General features: G+C 48.1%; 1 protein-coding gene across 3 annotated transcripts in view; it reads right to left on the minus strand.

Annotated features, from left to right (window-relative positions):
• Positions 1–24,059, minus strand: part of dnajc4 (DnaJ heat shock protein family (Hsp40) member C4) — a 135,777-nt gene that overhangs the window by 73,341 nt on the left and 38,377 nt on the right. For all 3 annotated transcript variants that reach the window (XR_004410463.1, XM_033015157.1, XM_033015156.1), the window contains exon 4: positions 11,232–11,452. Coding sequence is in view for 2 of the 3 variants with exons in the window: in XM_033015157.1 (XP_032871048.1) it covers positions 11,232–11,452 (221 nt within the window). In the remaining variant the exon portion in view is untranslated. The remainder of the gene's footprint in view (positions 1–11,231; positions 11,453–24,059) is intronic.

Below are 24,059 nucleotides of genomic sequence, written 5' to 3' on the forward strand. Positions count from 1 at the left end.
GTGCAGCATGGGAAAAGGCCATACGGCCCAATTGACAATAGACAACAGGTGCAGGAGGAGGCCATTTGGCCCTTCGAGCCAGCACCGCCATTCAATGTGATCATGGCTGATCATCCCCAATCAGCACCCCGTTCCTGCCTTCTCCCCTGACTCCGCTATCTTTAAGAGCCCTATCTAGCTCTCTCTTGAAAGCATCCAGAGAACCGGCCTCCACCGCCCTCTGAGGCAGAGAATTCCACAGACTCACCACTTTCTGTGAGAAAAAGTGTTTCCTCTTCTCCGTTCTAAGTGGCTTACTGCTTATTCTTAAACTGTGGCCCCTGGTTCTGGACTCCCCCGACATCGGGAACATGTTTCCTGCCTCTATCGTGTCCACCGAGTCCGTGACGGCCAACAATCGAACGTACACCGATTCCACCCCGCATGCTTGAGGAAATTTACAGAAGCCAATTAATCTACACGCCTGCACGCCTTTGGAATGTGTGACTTAATCCACGCAGACAGAGAGACAACTCTGTACAGACTTTACCCGAGGTCAGGTTTGAACCCAGGTCACTGGCGCTGTACGGCAGCAACTCTACCGCTGTGCCACTGTTCCGCTCGTATGTCCTTGTATTGGGACGACAGATGGCACAATGGGCTAAGTGTTCGGCTGGCAACCGGAAGGTAGCTGGTTCGAATCCCGCTTGGAGTGCATACTGTCGTTGTGTCCTTGGGCAAGACACTTCACCCACCTTTGCCTGTGTGTGTCCTTGGGCAAGACACTTCACCCACCTTTGCCTGTGTGTGTGGATGTAATTATGTGAAGCACTTTGGGGTCAATGCAAGTTGGCTAAAAATGTGCTATATAAATAAAGAAATTTAATTTAATTTATCTTCTTAAAACAGCAGTATCCACCCGTTCTTAACTCCCTGTGTTCACCTCTCCTCAACTGGATCCACCTAAGGTAGACAAAAGTGCTGGAGAAACACAGCGGGTGCAGCAGCATCTAAGGAGCGAAGGAAATAGGCAACGTTTCGGGACGAAACCCGGAAGGGTTTCGGCCCGAAACGTTGCCTATTTCCTCCAGGGTTTTCGGCCCGAAACGTTGCCTATCTCCTTCGCTCCTTAGATGCTGCTGCACCCGCTGAGTTTCTCCAGCACTTCTGTCTACCTTCGATTTTCCAGCATCTGCAGTTCCTTCTTAAACAACTCGATCCACCTGCTGCTTGCCAGCTCCTGTCTGACCTTTACACTGGCTATCTTGACAATTCCTTGAAAGTGGTGTCACAAGTAGATAGGGTGGTCGGGAAGGCTTTCAGCACGCTGGCCTTCACCAGTCTGAGGAGGTCATGTTACAGTTGTACACAATATTGGTCAGGCCACATAGAGTATTGTGTTCAGTATTGATCACCCTGTTGTATGCTGTCAAGCTGGAAAGGGTGCAGAAAAGATTTACCGGTTGACAACAGTGCTGGAGAAACTCAGCGGGTGAGGCAGCATCTATGGAGCGAAGGAAATAGGCGACGTTTCGGGTCGAGACCCTTCTTCAGATTGACAAGGATGTTGCCAGGACTCGAGAGCCTTAGCTGGAGGCAGAGGTTGAGTAGGCTAGGTCTTTATTCCTTGGTGCGCAGGAGGATGAGGGGGGTGGTCTTATAGAAAGTGTACAAGATTATGAGAGGAATAGATGGGGTAATTGCACCAGAGGCTTACCCAGAGTGTTTTTTTCACACAGAGCTTGGTGGGTATATGGAACAAGCTGCCAGAGGAGATAATTGAGGCAGAGGATATAACAAAGACATTTGTCAGGTACGTGGATAGGAAAGGTTTACAGGAAAATGGGCCAAACGCAGGCAGGTGAGACAAGTACAGATGCAGGGGCGGAAGTCGCTATAAAAACATGAGGGGGACACGATTTTTTGCTGGCACACACACTCACGGGCGAGGCTTCGGCCGCGAGCCCTGTGGACGGCAACTTTGGGAGCTGACCTGGTTGGTGACCGACTCTGAACTCCAGCACCAGCAGCTTCGTCCACCTCGAATCGTGGGGCTTCAATCGGCCCGTTCGCGGGGCCTTTCATCGCCCGCCGCGGCTTAAAACCGGCCGCAGGATCTTCCATCGCCCGGTGGGGGCTTCAACACTGGGAGCCTCGATCGCCTCGATGCAGCAATTTGACCGCGGGGCGGTGGAAGATCCCACAGCCGATTTTAAGCCGCGCCGGGCCGGGCGATGAAAGGCCCCGCGAACGGGCCGATTCAAGCTCCTTTCTATGATCTTTGCTCCACCAGGACGTCTCCCTCCTCCAATCACTGCGCTCTATCCTCAGTCCCACCCGTCTCTGACCGACACCGTCCTCCTCCAATCATCATGCTCAATCATCATGTCCCCCCCTCCCCCCCCTCCCACTGCCTGCTGACCAACGTCACGCTCGTCCAATCGGCGCCCTCGATCATCAGTCCCACCCCCACCACCTCGCGGAAAGCAGCGATTTTTAATAGATTTTTTTTCACCAAATTAAAAATCCAGTTTGCAAAACATGGGGGGGGGGGGGGGATTGTACCCCGCCTCTCAAAACATGGAGGAGACGTGTCGCCCGTGAGCGTGTGTGCCACCAAGAAATGTTTCCCCCATGTTTTTATAGCGACTTCCTCCCCCCCCCCCCCGGGATTTCCACCCATGAGCAGATGGGGTATAGAAACATAGAAACATAGACAATAGGTGCAGGAGTAGGCCATTCGGCCCTTCGAGCCTGCACCGCCATTCAATATGATCATGGCTGATCATCCAACTCAGTATCCTGTACCTGCCTTCTCTCCATACCCCCTGATCCCTTTAGCCACAAGGGCCACATCTAACTCCCTCTTAAATATAGCCAACGAACTGTGGCCTCAACTACCTTCTGTGGCAGAGAGTTCCAGAGATTCACCACTCTCTGTGTGAAAAATGTTTTCCTCATCTCGGTCCTAAAGGATTTCCCCTTTATCCTTAAACTGTGACCCCTTGTCCTGGGCTTCCCCAACATCGGGAACAATCTGTTCAAGAAGGAACTGCAGATGCTGGAAGATCGAAGGTACACAAAAATGCTGGAGAAGCTCAGCGGGTGCAGCAGCATCTGTGGAGCGAAGGAAATAGGCGACGTTTCGGGCCGAAATGTCTGAAGAAGAGTTTCGGCCCGAAACGTCGCCTATTTCCTTCGCTCCATAGATGCTGCTGCACCCGCTGAGTTTCTCCAGCATTTTTGTGTACCATCGGGAACAATCTTCCTGCATCTAGCCTGTCCAACCCCTTAAGAATTTTGTAAGTTTCTATAAGATCCCCCCTCAATCTTCTAAATTCTAGCGAGTACAAGCCGAGTCTATCCAGTCTTTCTTCATATGAAAGTCCTGACATCCCAGGAATCAGTGTAGTGTGAGTGTGGGCAAGTTTGACTGAAGGGCCTGTTTCCAAGAGATATGACTCTCCAATTAATTACCGCTGTCGTGCTCCAATAGCTAGGCCTTTTCTCCTGCCCACTGGAATTATAAATGCAGCATAACCCTGATACACACACACACACACACACACACACACACACACACACACACACACACACACACACACACACACACACACACACACACACACACACACGCGATTGAACTGAGAAGCATTTTTTTTAACCAAGGTTTTTGCAAATTCGAGATTGAAATCTCTTTGTATCCCACTCGTCGAAACACGACAAACACGGCAGCAAATTAGGAACAACAGTGAATAGTTCTTGGAAATGCTACAAGAGATTTTGCGGATTGAGCGTGTTATGAGTTAAATAGCGGAGAATTAAGGAGCATTGTATGGTCAGATTGGTATTTAGTATTTAATTGTTGTGCTTTGGTCTGAAATTCTACACTAAGCACTTGAATAGGCAATATTTGCCATAATTGAGGGATTGTAGGATTGGATAGGAATTTGAGACATTCTCTAAGCAGCGATCTGTTAAATCCTGTTATTTTCCTGCTTCGTTTTCTCCAGTAAATATCATCATGTCAATGTTAAAAAAAAAAATGCCTCCAATTAACAGATGTCTAATGAGCCCATGCAATATTCACGCCTCAACCTTAATTTCTGATTCTAGGTATTGGTTGAAAACTCTCCTCCAACCTCATCTATTGCATCCGCTGCTCTTGGTGTCAGCTGCCCTACATCGGTGAGACCAAGCGTAGGCTTGGCGATCGTTTCGCCCAACACCTCCGCTCGGTCCGCAATAACCAACCTGATCTCCCGGTGGCTCAGCACTTCAACTCCCCCTCCCTTTCGGATCCGACCTTCCTGTCCAGGGCCTCCTCCATGGCCAGAGTGAGGCCCACCGCAAATTGGAGGAGCAGCACCTCATATTTCGCTTGGGTAGTTTACACCCCAGCGGTGTGCCCCACCTCCGTTAAAGGACTTTATAAAGAAAGACACAAATAGGTCAACTAGAGCAGGCTCCAGAGGAGAGTGTGTAGTCCCATTTAGGAAAAGTGTTTTTGAGCAGTCCATACTTTCATATCGAGCGTCACAGACCTGGAACACGATACCAAGCTTCATACGGGATCTGCCACCCTTTACCTCATTCACCAAACATCTAAAAACATGGTTAGTGGAAAATCAATACTGCACTCATAATCTACCTTCAACTTATCCACCGATATCTGGTCTGTCATAAGCAGCATTTGTTTGTTTATTGTACTTTATTGTTAATTTTCTTGTTTTTTTTTTTTTTTTTCTTCTTATTGATTGATTGGATACTGAGTTGGATGATCAGCCATGATCATATTGAATGTCGGTGCAGGCTCGAAGGGCCGAATGGCCTCTACTCCTGCACCTAATTTCTATGTTTCTATGATTGTGTTGTGATGTGTTTAAGTTGTTTATTTAACATCAACCTGCTAAAGGGACCAAAGATGGTAATTAGCTACTGGCTATAATCTTGCATATTTACATGTAAATGTTTATTAATATGCACTGAACCCTGTTTAAAAAATAAACAAATAAAAAAGTGTTTTTTTTAAAAAGTGTCATCAGCAGCAGAATCCCGCTGGAAGGGCCTAATGGCCTCCTCCTGCACCTATTTTTGTATGGTTCTATGTTTCTAGATCGTTCCTGTTTAGCCCTGGGAAGCTCAGCTGTAGCTGTTTGATCGTGAAACCAGCTAGACCAAAGATTATAACCCTGCCTCTCCCTGCTCCCCATTTTGCATTATCTTGAACTGCCACACACTGTTCCATCCAAATATGTGCCTGCCTGCTTGGATCATATGCCGTCACCTTGATATCAAAGTGCAATCGCCTATGAGAAATACGGTTTACGAGTTAACAACGGACTGCAAAGAGGATCGCAAAGAGGCTCTAAATTCTGCACATGCCACATTCCCTTCTGGTTACTGCTACTGGTGACAGGCACTGTGCAGCAGGTAAATGAACTGGAGTTTACTGCCATCCATAAATGTCTGGCATCCTTGAAAGGGGAAAAACGAGGCCCACGAATGTTCATTTTCCAGAATGTTTTTACAGCATGTATATTCTGCAGTTCGGACAACACCTAGTGCATTCACCCTACCAAGTAATTTCTGACCTTTGTATGTCAGGAGCGCAGCCACATGAATACAAATGTCTCTGCAGCGGTAGATATTGGATCATCATATCTAATGTATGTTGGGCTTTGTCACCACTGCTGCCTATTATCAACCGCCCCAAATGACCCTGCCCTCTCAGACCCTGCCCATCTAAACCACTTCCTAATTTTGAACAATATCCAATAGTTCTCAGTCGGTCAGAACGTTAGCAGGGACAGTAATGCTGGAAACTGGGAAGAGATGGGTAGTTTACAGTTAGTGTTTAATATCTACAACGATTTAATAGTTAAGACTCTAAAGGGCATGTCCCACTGCAGCGAGTTTAGAAGAGTTTGCCCTCGACTCAAACTCGCAGCATGGTCGACACGTGGTCCTCGGAGGTCCTATGAGGTCACTGGAACTCTCCTTCATGCTCGAGGGAAGTTCCCTCATACTCGCTGCTTTCCAACATTTTCCGCGAGTAAAAATTGGTCGGCATAGTTCATTTGAACTCGTAGTACAGTGGAGTGGGGTCGCCATGTAGTTACAGGCAGTCGGGGGCAGCCGTAGGCAATCTCCTTCGCTGACCGGGCATTTTAATTGGCTCTTTGGAGTTTTCAGGATCCAGGAAAACCGAGCGGTAGGTTAAATGCCCGCTAAACTTTATTATACTTCTTAAAAGTGTCTCCACTCCTTCTCCCCTCCCTTCTCTCCCCTTCTCTCCCCCCTCCCCCTCCTCTACGCTCTCTAAAGGACTTACCGTTACTGTGCAGCTGTCTTTTACCTTCCTCTTCAGAATTACAGACAGCGCTCCCCCGCTTTCCCTGGCCCCCGCCTTTACGATGTGTTTGTGTGTGTGTGTGTGGTCGGTCGATCCATCTCGCGGTTTCATCGCTGACGGTCGATCTAGCTCGAGGTTTTTCAGGCGTGTGCCCTCGAGCTTGAAGGTCGAAGACACTCTTCTGAACTCGCGGATTAGGTCGCCACAGCGGGACAGCCCCTTAACAATTTTAACAACACTGAATTTGAGGTGCCAGATACATGGTGATTCTTGTATACCACCTCAATCCATTCAACTATAGAAACATAGAAACATAGAAATTAGGTGCAGGAGTAGGCCATTCGGCCCTTCGAGCCTGCACCGCCATTCAATATGATCATGGCTGATCATCCAACTCAGTATCCCGTACCTGCCTTCTCTCCATACCCTCTGATCCCCTTAGCCACAAGGGCCACATCTAACTCCCTCTTAAATATAGCCAATGAACTGGCCTCGACTACCCTCTGTGGCAGAGAGTTCCAGAGATTCACCACTCTCTGTGTGAAAAAAGTTCTTCTCATCTCGGTTTTAAAGGATTTCCCCCTTATCCTTAAGCTGTGACCCCTTGTCCTGGACTTCCCCAACATCGGGGGCAATCTTCCTGCATCTAGCCTGTCCAACCCCTTAAGAATTTTGTAAGTTTCTATAAGATCCCCTCTCAATCTCCTAAATTCTAGAGAGTATAAACCAAGTCTATCCAGTCTTTCTTCATAAGACAGTCCTGACATCCCAGGAATCAGTCTGGTGAACCTTCTCTGCACTCCCTCTATGGCAATATGAACTATCTTACCCTCTAGTACTGCAGTATGGCTGTGCGTAATGTATCGTAAAATTATTTAGTTTAGTCTAGTTTAAAGATACGGCGCGGAAACTGGCCCTTCGGACAACCGCGTCAGCGCTGACCAGCAATCCCCGCTCATTACCACAAGCCTACACACACTAGGGACAATTTACACTTATACCAAGTATACAAACTCAAGCCAATTAACCTACAAATCTGTGTCTTTGGAGTGTGGGAGGAAACCAGAGAATTCGTAGAAAACCCACGCGGTCACGGGGAGAACGCACAAACTCCCTACAGACAGCACCAGATGCAACTAAATTTAAAGTAGCTCTTTCTTCCCAATAACCCTTTCTGGCTAAAGCCCTCCCTTCACCTCCTCCAGTTTAAATTCCATTTGGAATATTTTGGAGGACCAAGAAACCAAGAACCAAGAACAAGCACCAGTATTCAGGATCGAACCCGCGTCTCTGGCATTGCAAGCGCTGTAAGTCAGCAACTCTATCGCTGAGCCATGGTGTCACCCATTAATGTCATTGTGCTCATGGTACATGTGACAATAAAATACCTTTGAACCATTGATGTTCAAGAAGTAACTGCAGATGCTGGAAAATCGAAGGTAGACAAAAATGCTGGAGGAACTCAGCGGGTGCAGCAGCATCTATGGAGCGAAGGAAATAGGCGACGTATCGGGCTGAAACCCTTCTTGGGTTTCTCCAGCATTGAACCATTGATTATTTAACTTGTGAATTTGTACCGAGATTTAGCATGGTAAATGGGCCATTCTGTCTAAATGATCTACAACAGTGGTTCGAATCCGACCTTTCTGTCCTGGTCCTCCTCCATGGCCAGAGTGAGGACCACCGTAAATTGGAGGAGCAGCACCTCATATTTCGCTTGGGCAGTTTGTACTCCAGCGGTATGAACATTGACGTCTCTAATTTCAGGTAGTCCCTGCTTTCTCCTTCCATCCCCTCCCCTTCCCAGCTCTCCCACAGCCCACTCTCTCGGCCTTTTCCTTTCTTCTTAACGCCCACCCCACCCTCACATCAGTCTGAAGAAGGGTCTCGACCCGAAACGTTGCCTATTCCTTCGCTCCATAGATGCTGCCTCACCCGCTGAGTTTCTCCAGCATTTTTGTCTACTTTATGATTTAAAATACTACTTTGAAGACGTCCCTTTTCCTTTTCTGAAGTAAGGGATTCAAATTATAAAGACATAGTTTGAACTCCTGGCTGTTATGATTAGGCAAGGGGTTTTAAATTGGTCTCATTTCAAAAAGACAAATAAATAGCATGAAGAATCAGATGGGACAACAAGAGCAAATGATAGATGTATTTGAGTGACAACATTCATAGACAGCCACCTAAACAAACACACAAGCACTTGTGGTCAATTGTGGATTATTGCAACTGTTTTCATCTCAGTGACACATGGGCTGAGGATATGTTTTTTTAAAAACTGCCAGCAATTATGTTATTAGTGGTCAGTCATTAGCGTGAGAGCCACTTTGTGCTGAAGAGGCTTCCATTACTTCTGTTCCCGCAGAAACTTAAACATTCACAAAAATGCCTACACTGAAAGAGTGAGATAGGAGGTTCACAAAAAGGCAAAGTGATTCTGCTAGCTTTTAAAAAAAATATTTTTTAAAAACTTTGTCGGAACTGGCTGTGGGAATGCCACAAACTGATCTGTTGAGCTATTGAACGGTATATTTGACAGTTTTTTTCGCTCGTGCGTCACACGATGTTCTGCCATCGGTTTGCCGCAGCCAGAGCCACATCTGTGCCGCTGCGGAGAGCGCCCGCAGTGCGTGCCTCTCCGCCGCAAGTCAGTGGGTGGGCCATTGTCTGTAAAGGGCCTGTCCCACTTACGCGTCCTTGGCTCGCAAATTACGCGACCTCGTGGTCGCTTGAGACGTACGGGCACCGTATGGCCGCACGGGGCCGGTCCCACTTAGACGAGCGGAGGGGTATGGAGTTGTGCGCAACATCGCGCGGGGCTCCGAAATTCTTGCAGTGAACAAAATCTTCGCGTGCCAACGGCCTGCCGCGGAACTGACGGCCAAAGTGGGACAGGCCCAAGACCCTGGCGCGACGCAACGTCTCACCTTCAACAGCAGCAGAAGCAGGCAAACGATCGCCGAACTCGGCCTGGGGCTCACTGCCGCTGCAGTCCGGATCCGCCCCCACTTCTACTCCCAGAGCGGGGCCAAGACGATTGAAGATAGATACAAAATGCAGGAGTAACTCAGCGGGACCGGCAGCATCACTGGCGAGAAGCAATGGGTCAAGACCCTTCTTTTCAGACTGAAGAAGAGTCTCGACACGAAACGTCACCCATTCCCTCTCTCCAGAGATGCTGCTGGTCCCGCTGAGTTACTCCATCTTTGTGTCCATCTTCAAATGACGTCACGCGCTCCAGACGGCTGTGCGTACGCATGTAATCGCGCCCGACCTTCTCTCGACCGTCTCGGCTCTCGTGGTCTTGTAATTTGCGTGCCAAGGACACGTAAGTGGGACAGGCCCTTACCTCTCCACAGTGGCACTTGTCAGAGTCCAAGAAGCCACACTTCTTCAGGTTGAGTCCGCAACGTCTTACAGGTAAAACTTGATGACTTTACAACATGACCATGTCCCATTATTCAGGACATTTTACGACTGACATAATCCAAGGAATATATCTGCAAGTTTACCGCACCTCATACACTCACTTCAGAATCACTTTAAGCCCTCCCTCCACCACCTCCAGTTTAAATTCCATTTGGAATATTTTGGTGGACCAAGAAGCCAAGACCCAAGAACTTTCTGCCAAGTGTTGGTGCAGGGTACATCAATGATTTATTGCAGGTGAGTTACATTGTTGGACCAGTTATTCAGAATGAAATATCTAAAATATTTGAGCTCCAGTCACAATGGTTGCAGCTTGAAATTTGGATCCAACTTCAGAAAGTGACCACGAAACGACAGGATTATCAGAAAAACCTAGCTTGGTCACTCATACAGAGGAGAAAAAAGTCTCTACATGTCTCCAATCGAATACAGAGGTGGTTCTGGGATGAACTAGCAGGCTTTTTGTGACACACAATTGTTTCTTTCGTTGAGGGAAATCCAGAATATAGGCACACACAATGATGCAGATAGCTGTCTCTAGCTACAACAGTGAGGTGTGAACCAGAAAACACTTCCTGCTATTCACCCACCCTTCCTCCAACGCTGTTGTTATAACGATAGCCAATGCCTCATCAATCAAAAGCATGTGAAAATGCACCTGACATTCCACACAGGTTTGAGTTGGAGCCAAGGCAAACAACTCTCCAGAGGCTGTGATTTACACCAACACCTGTCTGCTGAGATAATAAAAAGGCTTTCCATTGATGCAGTGCTTTTCACAATCTCTGGACAGTAGTGGAGCACTTTACCACCAACCTACAGAGTCCGGTGGGGAAGGGAAGGGGTGTCACCCCAGGGGGCCACATCAGTGGCAGGGGTGTTCTGGACTTCCCCAACATCGGGAACAATCTTCCTGCATCTAGCCTGTCCAACCCCTTAAGAATTTTGTAAGTTTCTATAAGATCCCCCCTCAATCTTCTAAATTCTAGCGAGTACAAGTTCGATCCTGACCTTGGGTGCTGTGTGTGCGGAGTTTTCATGTTCTCCCTGTGACCGCGTGGGATTCCTCCCACATCCCAAGGGAGTGCGGGGTTGTAGGTTAATTGGCTTCTGTAAATTGTCACCAGTGTGCAAGAGCGGAACTCGCTATCAAAACATGGAGGGGACGGGGGACACAAATTTTTGGCGGCCACACGCGCATGCATGCGCACACTCACACACGCGCGCGAGGCTTCGGAGGCTCAATCCAGCACTAAAAGCGGAGATTTTAAAATCGGGATCACAAAAACTTGGGGGGGGATGTCCCCCACCTCTCAAAACATGGGGGGACATGTCCCCTCTGGCCCCCCGGGTTTTCCGCCCCTGCCAGTGTGTAGGACAGAACCAGTGCACGGGGTGATCGATGGTCGGCGGGGACTGGGTGGGCTGTTTCCGCGCTGTACCGCTAAAGTCTAAAGTATCTTACCCGTAGCTTGATGTTGGGTCCACATGGTAGAAGAAAGGGTCTTCCTGGCTGCCACGCGCCTGTGGATTGAAAGGTTTTCCGAAGGAGGCATGTCGCTGCAGTCTGAGCTGTGTGTCGTATTCTAATCGGCTGCCGCGTTTGCTCAGCACGCTGTGCGCTTCGTTCAGCCTTACAAACTGGGTGTGCAGGTTGGGGTTGGACAAGTCGATGTCCGGGTGAAGCTGCGGAGGAAGACATTTGACAGAATTTATTCTTGCATCAGGAAGTCCATAACGGAAATACTGAAGATGGCTGGAAGTCTGAAATAAAAAAAAATAGAAGGTAGACAAAAATGCTGGAGAAACTCAGCGGGTGCAGCAGCATCTATGGAGCGAAGGAAATAGGTAACGTTTCGGCCCGAAACCCGGAAGGGTTTCGGCCCGAAACGTTGCCTATTTCCAGAAGGATTTCGGGCCCGAAACGTTGCCTATTTCCTTCGCTCCATAGATGCTGCTGCACCAGCTGAGTTTCTCCAGCATTTTTGTCTACTTTCGATTTTCCAGCATCTGCAGTTCCTTCTTAAATAAAAAAAAAAGAAAATGTCAGATACTTTAGAGATACAGAAGGGAAAGAAACCCTTCAGCACGAGTTACGCCGACCAGCGATGACCCCGTACACTAGCACCATCCTACACACTAGGGACAGTTTTACAATTTCATCAATGCCAATGAACCTACAAACCTGTCGGCGTTTGTGGTCTGAAGAAGGGTCTCGACCCGAAACGTCGCCCATTCCTTCTCTCCAGAGATGCTGCCTCACCCACTGAGTTACTCCAGCATTTTGTGTCTACCTACAAACCTGTACGCCTTTGGAGTGTGGGAGGAAACAGGAGCACCTGGAGAAAGCCCTAGTGGTCTCAGGGAGAAAGTATGGATAGCACTCATAGTCAGGATCGAACCCGGGTCTCTGGTGCTGTAAGCCAACAATCCTACTGCCGCACCACTGATCCGCCCCTAAGCATACACTTAGCTGGTCAGAGTGATCTGTGAAGGCAGAAAGATTTCATATCAACACAAACGGGGGAGTGTTTGACACCCAACCACATAGCTGATAAGATGTAAGTTCAAAAGGGAGTTGGGGCAATTGAAGGCATGGTCGTCAATGGCAAGCTGCAAAAAGTCGCAAGGACAGAATTGGAGAAACACCAATATCTCGGCGGTAGACAAAAAGGCTGGAGAAACTCAGCGGGTGAGGCAGCATCTAGGGAGCGAAGGAAATAGGAGACGTTTCGGGTCGAGACTCTTCTTCAGACTGAAGTGAGGGGGGGGGGGGGGGGGGGGGTTTGTGGATTTAAGGAGGTTACAAAAATAGTGAGGATGCAACTATGCCAGGAAGCGAGCGGGCAAGATCATCTCTGACCCCTCTCACCCTGGCCACAAACTCTTTGAATCACTTCCCTCTGGAAGGCGACTCCGGATTGTCAAAGCTGCCACAGCCAGACATAAAAACCAAAATCTGTAGCCTCCCTTTGATCTGGTATTTTGTTGGTTCACATGCTTGATCAATGGTGTTTTATCATTAATGTTTTATTATTATTAATGTTTAGTGCTTTCTGAGTCATTCGTAACTGTCACTGTATGTCATGTTGTTACTTGTGGGCGGAGCACCAAGGCAAATTCCTTGTAGTATGTGAATACTTGGCCAATAAACTTACTTACTTACTATGGTTAGAGGAAGAGACATTTGATATATTGAACAGTACAAAATAAAGCACAGGCTGGTACTGTCTGCAGTGGAGAGCGGCTCAAATCCGCAAATACTCAACATTGCTGCAAATTAAAATTCCTTTCTTCTGTATAGTAGGAGCTCTCACACCATGGCTGACACGAAATTAAATCTAAAAACTTATCAGTCACTTCACAGCGGCAGATAAACATGATGTTCAACGCTTAAAAGCCCTATCCCACGGTGCAAGTGCATTCAAGAGCTCTCCCGAGTTAAAAGAAAATCAAACACGTGGTAAGCACGGAGAATGAACGTAGCGGGTACGTCGGAGCTCGGGGACGTCTCTTAGCAGCTCGTAACGCTAACGGCAGGTACTCGGGAAGACTCGCTAACTAACGGCAGGTAAGCACGGGAAGACTCGTGAAGATTTTTCAACATGTTAAAAAAATGTCCACGAGAGCCCCGAGTACCGACGAGCGGCCATTACTGTAAATCTCCGAGTTCGAATCAGGGCAAACTCGGGAGAACTCTTGGAATGAACTCGTACAGGGCTGTAACATGTCAAAGCAATAGAAACGCTACTTTCCCATTTGGACACACACACCAGCTGCACATGTTTCCTGAAACGCTGAAGGCAATTGTGCCTCACAAACTCTGAGTGAATCCCCTCAGGATCGAAAGTAAACTTACACGAAAGCCAAATTCCATGAAACGTTCCAGGACAGCGAGAGGCCAATACTATTCTGAAACAACTCGATCCTACTTGGCCAGTTAAACAGTGGATTTGGATTGTGAAAGTGGGGCGTAAGTTGGGCCACCAATAATAATCTACGTAACACCAGCTCCGCATCCTCATCGCATTAGTAACATCTGCCTGCAAAGTAATAAAGCTGAGCCAAAGGCTTTCAACACCACAGGTCATGCATTCTAGATTTATTGATTCAATAAAGAGAGTACTGATGGCGCGGTCCGTGGCCAGCCTGATGATGATGTTGTCCCATGACAGACTTTACTGTTCTTCGCCATATCTTCTTGGGATGACCCTTTCACACTTCTTGTCTGACGTTCCACACATGGCTGCCTTGTCAAAGAAGCTTCTTCTTCCTGCGTATGGCGTGCACAGCCTAAAGTTGCAGGACAACTGGTTCTATTTGATCTTATTTGAGTGTGCACGCCAGGTTGATTGCATTCGTTGAAACACGTGAAGGTTGCAATCTCCTGCCTTCCAGTCAAAGAAGCTGATAGCATTTGGCATACAATACCGCCCATTCCTTGGTACATTCTTTGGTACCATTCCTTTCCCAACCCCTGGCACATTCCTTTTGGCCCAATGACGTTAAGTCAGTTGTTCCAGGTTTTTGACACCACATCCATGAAGGAATCTTCTTCTCAGTCAACGTCCAAGGTTCAAGTTTGCAGATGCTGGTTTACACCAAAGATAGACACAAAATGCTGGGGTAAAGGGTCTGTCCCACTTTCACGACCTAATTCATGACCTCTGCCGACTTTCCCCTTGACTCATACTCGCAGCATGGTCGTCACAAGAGGTTGTAGGAGGTCGTAGGTAGGTGGTGCTTTGCTGACTGTATCCCACACTGTGCCTTCACCTCATTTAAAACCAAATCCTCTTTTCCTTTTCCAGTTGCCTGTCCAACCCAAAACGTCACCTATTCTTTTTCTCCAGGGTAAAAAGCTGCCTGACCCGCTGAGCTACTCCAGCATTTTGTGCCTATCTTCGGGGTATACACCAGCCTTCCTACACACTTGGGATGTTCTGGTGCAACCAATACCGTGACCAACAGGTGCCAAGGAATGTTTGCAAGTGGCAAACTAATCAATGGATGCCTTTGATATCATTAATCATGGGAGAAGAGCATTCCAACTTCTAACCTTGCTCTGAACCCACAGATGACACCATTGCCTTGCAATCACTCCAGCATATCTTCCCGTTTCTCATGGAACTCATGCATACACAGGCCATTGAGCAAATTATTGTTGCCATTTGCGTAATTTATTCAGGTGCAGGAGCTGGGACCAATTTCCCCGTGCCTTGAACGAGAGGGCCAGCTAATGATCCAATCAAGTATATTTAACAATGGGCTGCGTATTCATCTAAGCCCACATCTCTGCGACATAATCAAAGGCCAAATCACATTTTGGGTGGATCAAAAATTGCTGATAAAACTCACGTATAGAAATACTCACGGGCGGGCAATAAAGGAGACTCCATTGCGTACATGCATTTACATCGCACAAGCACAGGGGGAAGAATTAAATGGAAAGATATTCTTTTGTGGAGTAGGATGAAGAAAGGTGGGTGGAGGCCTGTCCCACTTTCACGACCTCTGCCGAGTTTGCCCTTGACTCATACTCGCAGCATGGTCGTCACGAGGTCGTAGGTAGGTCGTAGCAGGCTGTGATGCTAGTCGTAGGTACTCGTGGCATCAAGTAGGTCGGGGCGTTTTTTTCTAGCCTGATGAAAAATGTCCACGAGTAAATAAGGTCGTGAATTAGGTCGTGAAAGTGGGACAGGATGATCAGCCATGATCATATTGAATGGCGGTGCAGGCTCGAAGGGCCGAATGGCCTACTCCTGCACCTATTTTCTATGTTTCTATGACAGGCCCTCAAGGAACACAAATAACCACAGGGCATATTTTTTCATGTGTAGGAAGGAACTGGTTTACACAAGATAGACACAAAATGCTAACTCAGCAGAACAGGCAGCATCTCTGGATAGAAGGAATGGGTGACGTTCCGGGTCGAGCCCCTTCTTCAGACTGAGGGTCAGGGGAGAGGGAGTTCCAGAGATATGGAAGAGTAAGAGATAAAAAGAGATGCAGATCCAGGAAAATGTCGAATGGACCATTGATAGACGCAAAAAGCTGGAGTAACTCAGCGGGACAGGCAGCATCTCTGGAGAGAAGGAATGGGTGACGTTTCAGGTCGAGACCCTTCTTCAGACTGGTTCGGGATAAGGTAAACGAGAGATATAGATGGTGGTGTGGAGATAAAGAACAATGAATGAAAGATAGGCAAAGAAGTAACGATGATAACAGAAACAGGCCATGGTTAGCTCTGTGTTGGGTGAAAACGAGAAGCTAGTGTGACTTGGGTGGGGGAGGGATAGAGAGGGAGGGAATGCCAGGGGCTGTAAGCTGCCCAAGCGGAATATGAAGCAAAGTGAAAGGGAATAGACCATTGTTAGCTGGGAGAAGGTGACAACAAAGCAAACAGAGATACAATGTATGCAGAGGGACAGTCAGACTGGTCGGAGAACTGGGAAGTGGGAGGGGATGGAGAGAGAGGGAAAGCAAGGGTTACTTGAAGTTAGAGAAGTCAATGTTCACACCGCTGGGGTGTAAGCTGCCCAAGCGAAATACGAGGTGCTGTTCCTCCAATTTGCGCTGGGCCTCACTCTGACAGTGGAGGAAGCCCAGGACAGGAAGGTCAGTGTGAGAATGGGAGGGGGAGTCGAAGTGTTTAGCAGGTAGATAGATTTAGGCAAACTGAGCGGAGGGGTTCAGCGAAACGATCGACGTGCCTGTACTTGGTCTTTTTTCATTACAGATTTCTATGTAATAATAGTTATAACCTCGAATGACTATGAAAATACCAGTTAGCATTTTCCAGCATTTTGAGTCCCAGCGCAAATTGGAGGAGCAGCACCTCATATTTCGCTTGGGCAGTTTACAGCCCAGCGGTATGAACATGGACTTCTCCAATTTCATGTAGTCCTTGCTTTCTCCCTCCTTCCCCTCCCCTCCCCAGCTCTCCCACAGCCTAATGTCTCCGCCTCTTCATTTATTCTTCCCGCACCCCCCCCCCCCCACCTCCACATCAGTTTGAAGAAGGGTCTTGACCCAAAACGTCACGTATTCCTTCGCTCCATAGATGCTGCCTCACCCATTGAGTTTCTCCAGCATTTTTGTCTACCTATAATTTAAATTGTCATTTAAAAATAAATTGGATAGGTATATGGACAGGAAAAGAATGGAGGGTTATGGTCTGAGTGCAGGTAGATGGGACTAGGTGAGAGTAAGTGTTCGGCACGGACTAGAAGGGCCGAGATGGCCTGTTTCCGTGCTGTGATTGTTATATGGTTATATGACCACTATTAAGTTCCAAGATCACCACCATACATAGAGTCTTCCCCACACACAGGCACAACTAATTAAGCTAAGGCTCAATGCATTTTGCTGGCTTGAGACTCCCCATGTATTTAATATGAGAAAACAAATATATTCATTCACACAGAGGCAACAGGCATTTATCTCCAGGAATGGTTTCAATCGCCTAAAGGATTTGAAGTGAATTCCAAAGATTTTTAATCCCCCTACAAATTGGCCATTGGTTTTTAATCTGCTTTCTCGGGTGGGGTGGAGTGTATACAATGTGTTAACCACCTCTGTTTGTGAAGAGCGTTCAATAAAGTAAGTCGCAAACTGGCTTACAGGAGCATAACTAAACGAAATTTGACACTAAACCAGGTCTCCTTCTTCCTGCGTATGGCGTGCACCAAAGATCCTACAGCGAGCAAGATAGACCACTCGACGAAAAAGACGTAGTACGGTCATGGGCAGATTCATGGGTAATTTTCGGCCCCATTTCCGTAACCGGCTTCCGTCTCCGCACCAAAGATCCCGTAGGATAACTAGTGCGGAGACGGAAGCCGGTTACGGAAACATCCTCGTAAAAATAAAAGTTCTTTGGGGAAAATCTTCTCCTCATTTTCAGGATTTTAATCTATTAACACAAACTGTTCCCCCGCAACGTTGATTACACTGCGGGTCGGGTCGGGTTACTAAAATGGATGAAAAAAAGGCCCACGTTCCCCTCCGTTGCGTACTACACGTCAGCCCATTGCATTTAGCAGGAGTGGTCTATCTTGCTCCGCTATAGGATCATTGGCGTGCACAGCCTAAAGTTGTCGGACAACGTGTTTTATTTGATCTTATTTGATTGTGCACGCCGAGTTGTTTTTAAATGTGCTATACAAATAAATGTATTATTATTATTAGTTATTATTCGTCGAAACAGGGCGGACCACGTGAAGGTTGCAATCTCCCACCCCATTAGCCCATTCATCCACTTGGTTATCATTAAATCAAAACATACTTGGTAAAAATAATGTTGAAGATGCTGTGGAGAGTTTTTAATCTTTCTCTGCTCTCCCCATCCTGCTCACCCATTCACCCAACATCTATGATCAATTGAGTGGATGGTCTCTCTCCTTGGCCACTGACCTCCGAGTATAATATCAGGCCAGTTAACACCATCTCACTGTGGGCACTAGCTCCCTCTGGAGGTGTGGCACAATGAAGAACAAGAGCAAAGTCAGGAGAAACAAGGAACTGCAAAGGCTGGTTTACAAAGAAAAACACCAGAGTGCTGGAGGGTCAGGCGGCATCTCTTGAGAACATGTGTAGGTGATGATTAGGGTTGGGACCCATCTACAGTCTTCTCCAGAGATGTTGCCTGACCCACGGAGTTACTCCCAGCACTTTGTGTCTTCATATGGGTCTATGATCCTCTTCACAAACTCGCCACAGAGGGAAAGGTAACCGAGAATCTCTTTTCCAGATGAGTGTTAGACTGGACAGCCCATTTGATCAGCTTCTTTTTATTACGTATCTTTAGAAAGCCTAACGGAGGTTTGTTTTTATATTTCTGGCTAGCACTGTGACCTCCAGGTGCTCTGGTAAAACTGAAGTCAATGCTCATCATGCAGAAAGTCAAAGTCAAAGTCAATTTTACTTGTCACATGCACCCGAAGGTGCAGTGAAATGAATTTGCCAGCAGCGATACACTTAAAAAGAACACACAATACACAATAGGATTTAACACAAACATCCACCACGGCATTCTTCATTGTGGTGGAAGGCACAAAGCTCAGCCAGTCCTCCTCCCTTATTCACCCTCCATGGTCTGTGTGCGTTTTCACTCTTCTATACCTTTTGCCTGATGGGAGAGGGGACAAGAGGGAGTGGTCAGGGTGCGGCTCGTCCTTGATTATGCTGCTGGCCTTGCCAAGACAGCGTGAAGTGTAAATGGAGCCAATGGAACACACCCTGCGGCTTGGAGGTCCCGACTCGGCACTTTCCTACCAGAGACCGCGGCTTCAGGATGTTATAGGCCGCAGGCCGGCGGTCGGAGCTCTTCCCCGGTGAGGGATCCCAGGCACCGGACGGTCCAAGAATGAAAAGCAAGAAGATGGCAGATGAATTAAGAAGGTATCCTCTGAGCCGCTGAGTTATTCCAGCATTTTGTGTCTATCTTCAGTGTAAACCAGCATCTGCAGAAAACAGTCCAATGGTTGTAATCATGCCTTGTGCAAAGGGAGATGAGTACGTTTGATGGAAGTTAATTCTTCCATTTCCTTGGACACCACTGCAAGAATTCCTTGGAATTGTGTCCTAGGTCCAGCCATCTCCAGTGGATTCAAAAAGAACTTAAGTGGGGAATTGCATTGAGGACAATATTCACAATATTCAATTTGACTTGCAACTCGCCCACAAATGATGTAACCACATTCCCACATGCAGCAAGACCCCGAGTGTAGGATTGAACTAGTATTGGTCGGCGTGGACTCGGTTTCACGCCGTATCTCCAAACAATGAAAATGCTAAAAAAAAATGCCCCTTTTACTAATCTCCAGAGCTCACAGGAGATTTCACCTCTGAAGATTCTAGGATAATCTTGGAAAGTTGGCAGCCTCTAACACTGAGACTGGCTGGAGTCTGATCTAGGAAAACTTGGCATACAAAATTTGTGACGGATGTCGTTTGTCATTTAAGAAGATTTTGACTGTTGAAAGCAGATTTGATGAATGTAATCACATGGAATTGCAAAGTAAACAAGAACTAGAGCCCAATATCACTCTGCAACAAGCCTACAGTCTTAGTCTAATGTTGTTTAGAGACACAGCGTGGAAACAGGCCCTTTGGCCCAACCTGGCCATGCTGACCATGATTACTCCTACACTAGTTGTAAGTTTGCTCTGGCAGCTCCTGTGATGGCGCTGGTGCCAAACTGTAACGCCCTGCTGTTCCTTTGGATCGATCAGCGACGTGCTGCATGGGCAACAGCCTGTCCTCCATATGACATCGCCCAGGCTTGCATCCGACCAGGATGCATCACCCATGGTCAGTCATGACCGAGGGGGGCCTACTACTAGAGTTCTAAGGTATCCCACTTTCACATCCTACACACTGGGGAAAATTTTACCAAAGCCAAATCAACCTACAAACCTGCATGTCAATAGACAATAGGTGCCGTAGTAGGCCATTCGACCCTTCGAGCCAGCACCACCATTCAATGTGATCATGACTGATCATCCCCAATCAGTACCCCGTTCCTGCCTTCTCCCCATATCCCCTGACTCCGCTATCTTTAAGAGCCCTATCTAGCTCTCTCTTGAAAGCATCCAGAGAACCGGCCTCCACCGCCCTCTGAGGCAGAGAATTCCACAGACTCACAACTCTCAGTGTGGAATGTGGTCGGAAACTGGAGCACCGGGAGAGAATACTACAGGGAGAACCGTACAAACTCTGCAGAGACAGCATCGGCAATTAGGATCAAACCCAGGCCTCTGGCACCGTGAGGCAACAGCTCCACCACTGCGCCACTGTTCCTCTCGAAGTGACAGATGCAGTGAGTGCAAAGATTGAACGGCGGGCTGCTTTGATCGTGGGGGAGGTGTGGGGGAGGGATGGGGAGGGAGGGGGGGGGAGAGGGGAGGAGGGAGATGGGGTAGGGGAGGGAGGGGAAGAGTGTGGATGGAGGGAGAGAGGAGTGGGGGGAGAGAGTGGGGAGGGAGAGTGGGAGTGGGAGGGGGGGGAGAGAAGTGGAAGAGTGGGTAGGGAGGGAGGGGTAGGGGGAGTGGTGGAAGAGGGACAGAGGGGAAGGGGTGGAGAGTGAGAGGGGAGGGAGGGGGAAGGGAGGGGTGGGAGAGGGGTGGGGTAAGTGGGAGAGAAGTGGAAGAGTGGGGAGGGAGGGGGAGGGGGAGAGGGACAGAGTAGGGGGGAAGCGGGCGGAGGGAGAGAGGGAAGGGGGTGGGGTAGAGAGGGAAGGGGGGTGGGGGAGAGAGGGATGGGGGTGGAAGGAGGAGGGGGAGGAGAGGGAGAGGGGCGAGGAGAGGGAGATGGAGAGGGGGAGGAGAGAGGGGTGGGGAGGGGGGAGATGGGGTACCACCAAGAACCAAGAAACCAGATCATTGTCATTCACTTTGCGAATGCATCAAGCTCGATGTTAAAGTAGAATTAGAGTATTAAAGTAGAATAAAGTAGGCTCCCCTTGCTTCCTCAACCTCCATGACACTCCCAGGAACTCAATACTACTTGGCACCACCGTATTTGTAGTCAAATCGGTGACCTTTGCAACCGGTCAGCCACGGCGGTGGTTCCAAAAAAGGATCTGGAATCCTCGTCGCGCACTACACAATTCCCCGGACAAAGACTGGGCTTCAACAGCGAGAAAAGAGGCGTTGAACTGAGTAGAGATGGCCCTCTTTCGTCTATGGAGGTCTGGCAACTTACGTGTTTAAGAAGGAACTGCAGACGCTGGAAAATCGAAGGTAGACAAAAATGCTGGAGAAACTCAGCGGGTGCAGCAGCATCTATGGAACGGAAGGGTTTCGGCCCGAAACGTTGCCTATTTCCTTCAGGGTTTCGGGCCGAAACGTTGCCTATTTCCTTCAGGGTTTCGGGCCGAAACGTTGCCTATTTCCTTCAGGGTTTCGGGCCGAAACGTTGCCTATTTCCTTCAGGGTTTTGGGCCGAAACGTTGCCTATTTCCTTCAGGGTTTCGGGCCGAAACGTTGCCTATTTCCTTCAGGGTTTCGGGCCGAAACGCCTATTTCCTTCGCTCCATAGATGCTGCTGCACCCGCTGAGTTTCTCCAGCATTTTTGTCTACCTGGCAACGTACGTGGTTCGGTTTAACCCCTTGGTAAAGAACCCGCTCTTGCACTTTGCTTTTTTTTGATGTTGCAAACGAGCAGGAAAATAAAGGGAAAAATGTCCGGTTACAAAATTAGAAAAAAGAATGAGTTCCCTGCAGTTTCATGACCTCGTTACTCAATGGTTTGATTGGTCTCTTTTGGCTGCAAATATTAATATAACCTAATACGCCGTACAGCGCCAGAGACCCGGGTTCGATCCTGACTACGGGTCATGTCTGTACAGAGTTTGCACGTTCTCCCTGTGACCCTGTTGGTTTTCCCTATTCGGAGCTCCCGCAACGGCAACTTCTCCCGCCCGAATTGCGGATTTTAAAAACGACACGGAGCGGGGCCTTCCATCGCCCGGCGCGGCTTTAACGGCCGCAGGACCTGACAGCGCCCGCTGGATGCTCCAACATCAAGACCCGGGCAGGGCCTTACATCGCCTGGCGCGGCCTTAACGGCAGCGGGACTTACCATCGCCCGCCGGGGGCTTAGACTTTGACATCGGGAGAAGAATGGAGAGCAGGGGAGAGACACGACTTTGCCTTCCATCATAGTGAGGAGGAGATTCACTGTGATGGATAGAAACATAGAAAATAGGTGCAGGAGTAGGCCATTCGGCCCTTCGAGCCTGCACCGCCATTCGTTATGATCATGGCTGATCATCCAACTCAGTATCCTGTACCTGCCTTCTCTCCATTCCCCCTGATCCCTTTAGCCACAAGGGCCACAACTAACTCCCTCTTAAATATAGCCAATGAACTGTGGCCTCAACTACCTTCTGTGGCAGAGAGTTCCACAGATTCACCACTCTCTGCGTAAAATGTTTTTGTAAATTGTGTTGTTGTGTGTCTTGGTTCTTTTCTGGTTGTATGACTGCAGAAACCAAATTTCGTTTGAACTTCATTTGAGGTTCAAATGACAATAAACGGTATTGTATTGTATTGTATTGTAGTGATAGTTGTGGTTAGCCAACTAACCAAAGGAGCATTTGTGAGCAGGCAGGCATCTCTTCCTCAGTGCTCCACTGGAGGGTCAGCCCAGATTTTTTGCACTCGGGTTTCTATTGTAGGGCTTGACCTTCTGAGGTTAGGCTAACACAATGACAAATTGCGACCAGCTACACTTGTCAGCTAACTCATTTCGCAAACTATGTGCAGCATACTTCCAGCTAGGCAAATAAAGCACGAACGGCACACAAATTGCCCAACAAGCAGTGGAACAAATTCCTCGCTTTACAGGGTGTTGTAAAATGTCTCTGCTGTCTATCGGATGTGTCAGCTTCAATCTTGCATTTTTGTGTTGTGGAGGGCTGTTGAAAAACATGTTGGTTTTTTTTAAATGAAGAAGAAAACGCCCCAGAGGGGGAAGAATACGACAAAAAAAGAGAAAACGAGACCCTTATCTCTGAGGGAGGGCTAATAGAGGTGATTGACTGTGACAGGGTTCAACCAGGTTCCTATTTGCGAGTGAGACTGAAAATAAGTTAATCAGTATTAAGGCCTTCAGAAATTCGGGATAAACACCAATGACCCACAGAATGGGGGGAAATGTGGAAATCACTCCCAAAGGGGACGATTACGGTGAACAACAAGAGATGGATTTAAGGGAAGGCAGACACAAAAAGCTGGAGTAATTCAGCGGGTCACGCAGCAAGCATCTCTGGAGAAATGGAATAGGAACGCAGAGATCGAACCCGGCAGCCGCAGTCATGTGACTCTGGAGGGGCTGCTTGTTTCACGCGGTTTTTGCTTTCACGCATTAGTTCAGCGCTGACCACCGTTGTGGCCAGACGTGTCTAGAGAACCTGTATACTGTAAACCGAACTTTTGAATAAAGATCTGTTGGAAACTTCAGTTGTCGTTCTTCAGACCGCCAAATAGGTGATGTTTTTGGTCGAGACGGTCTCAACCTGAAACGTCACCTATTCCTTTTCTCCAGAGGCTGGCCTGACCCGCTGAGTTACTCCAGCTGTTTGCGTCTGTCTGCGGTTTAAACCAGCACCTGCTGTTCCTCCCTGGGGTCGAGGAAAGAGCGATTCACGTCGCGGCCCCGTTTCCACCACCACGCACAAGAAGCGACAAGAAGCGCGAGACGGACACCGTTGCGCAGATGCCGAGAAGTGTGGCTGGACAACTTCTAACCTTGTATGTGAACTCGATAAGAACACGAGTTGTTTAA

The sequence above is a fragment of the Amblyraja radiata genome, chromosome 45, assembly GCF_010909765.2.
Source record: "Amblyraja radiata isolate CabotCenter1 chromosome 45, sAmbRad1.1.pri, whole genome shotgun sequence".
In the NCBI taxonomy this organism is placed as follows: domain Eukaryota; kingdom Metazoa; phylum Chordata; class Chondrichthyes; order Rajiformes; family Rajidae; genus Amblyraja; species Amblyraja radiata.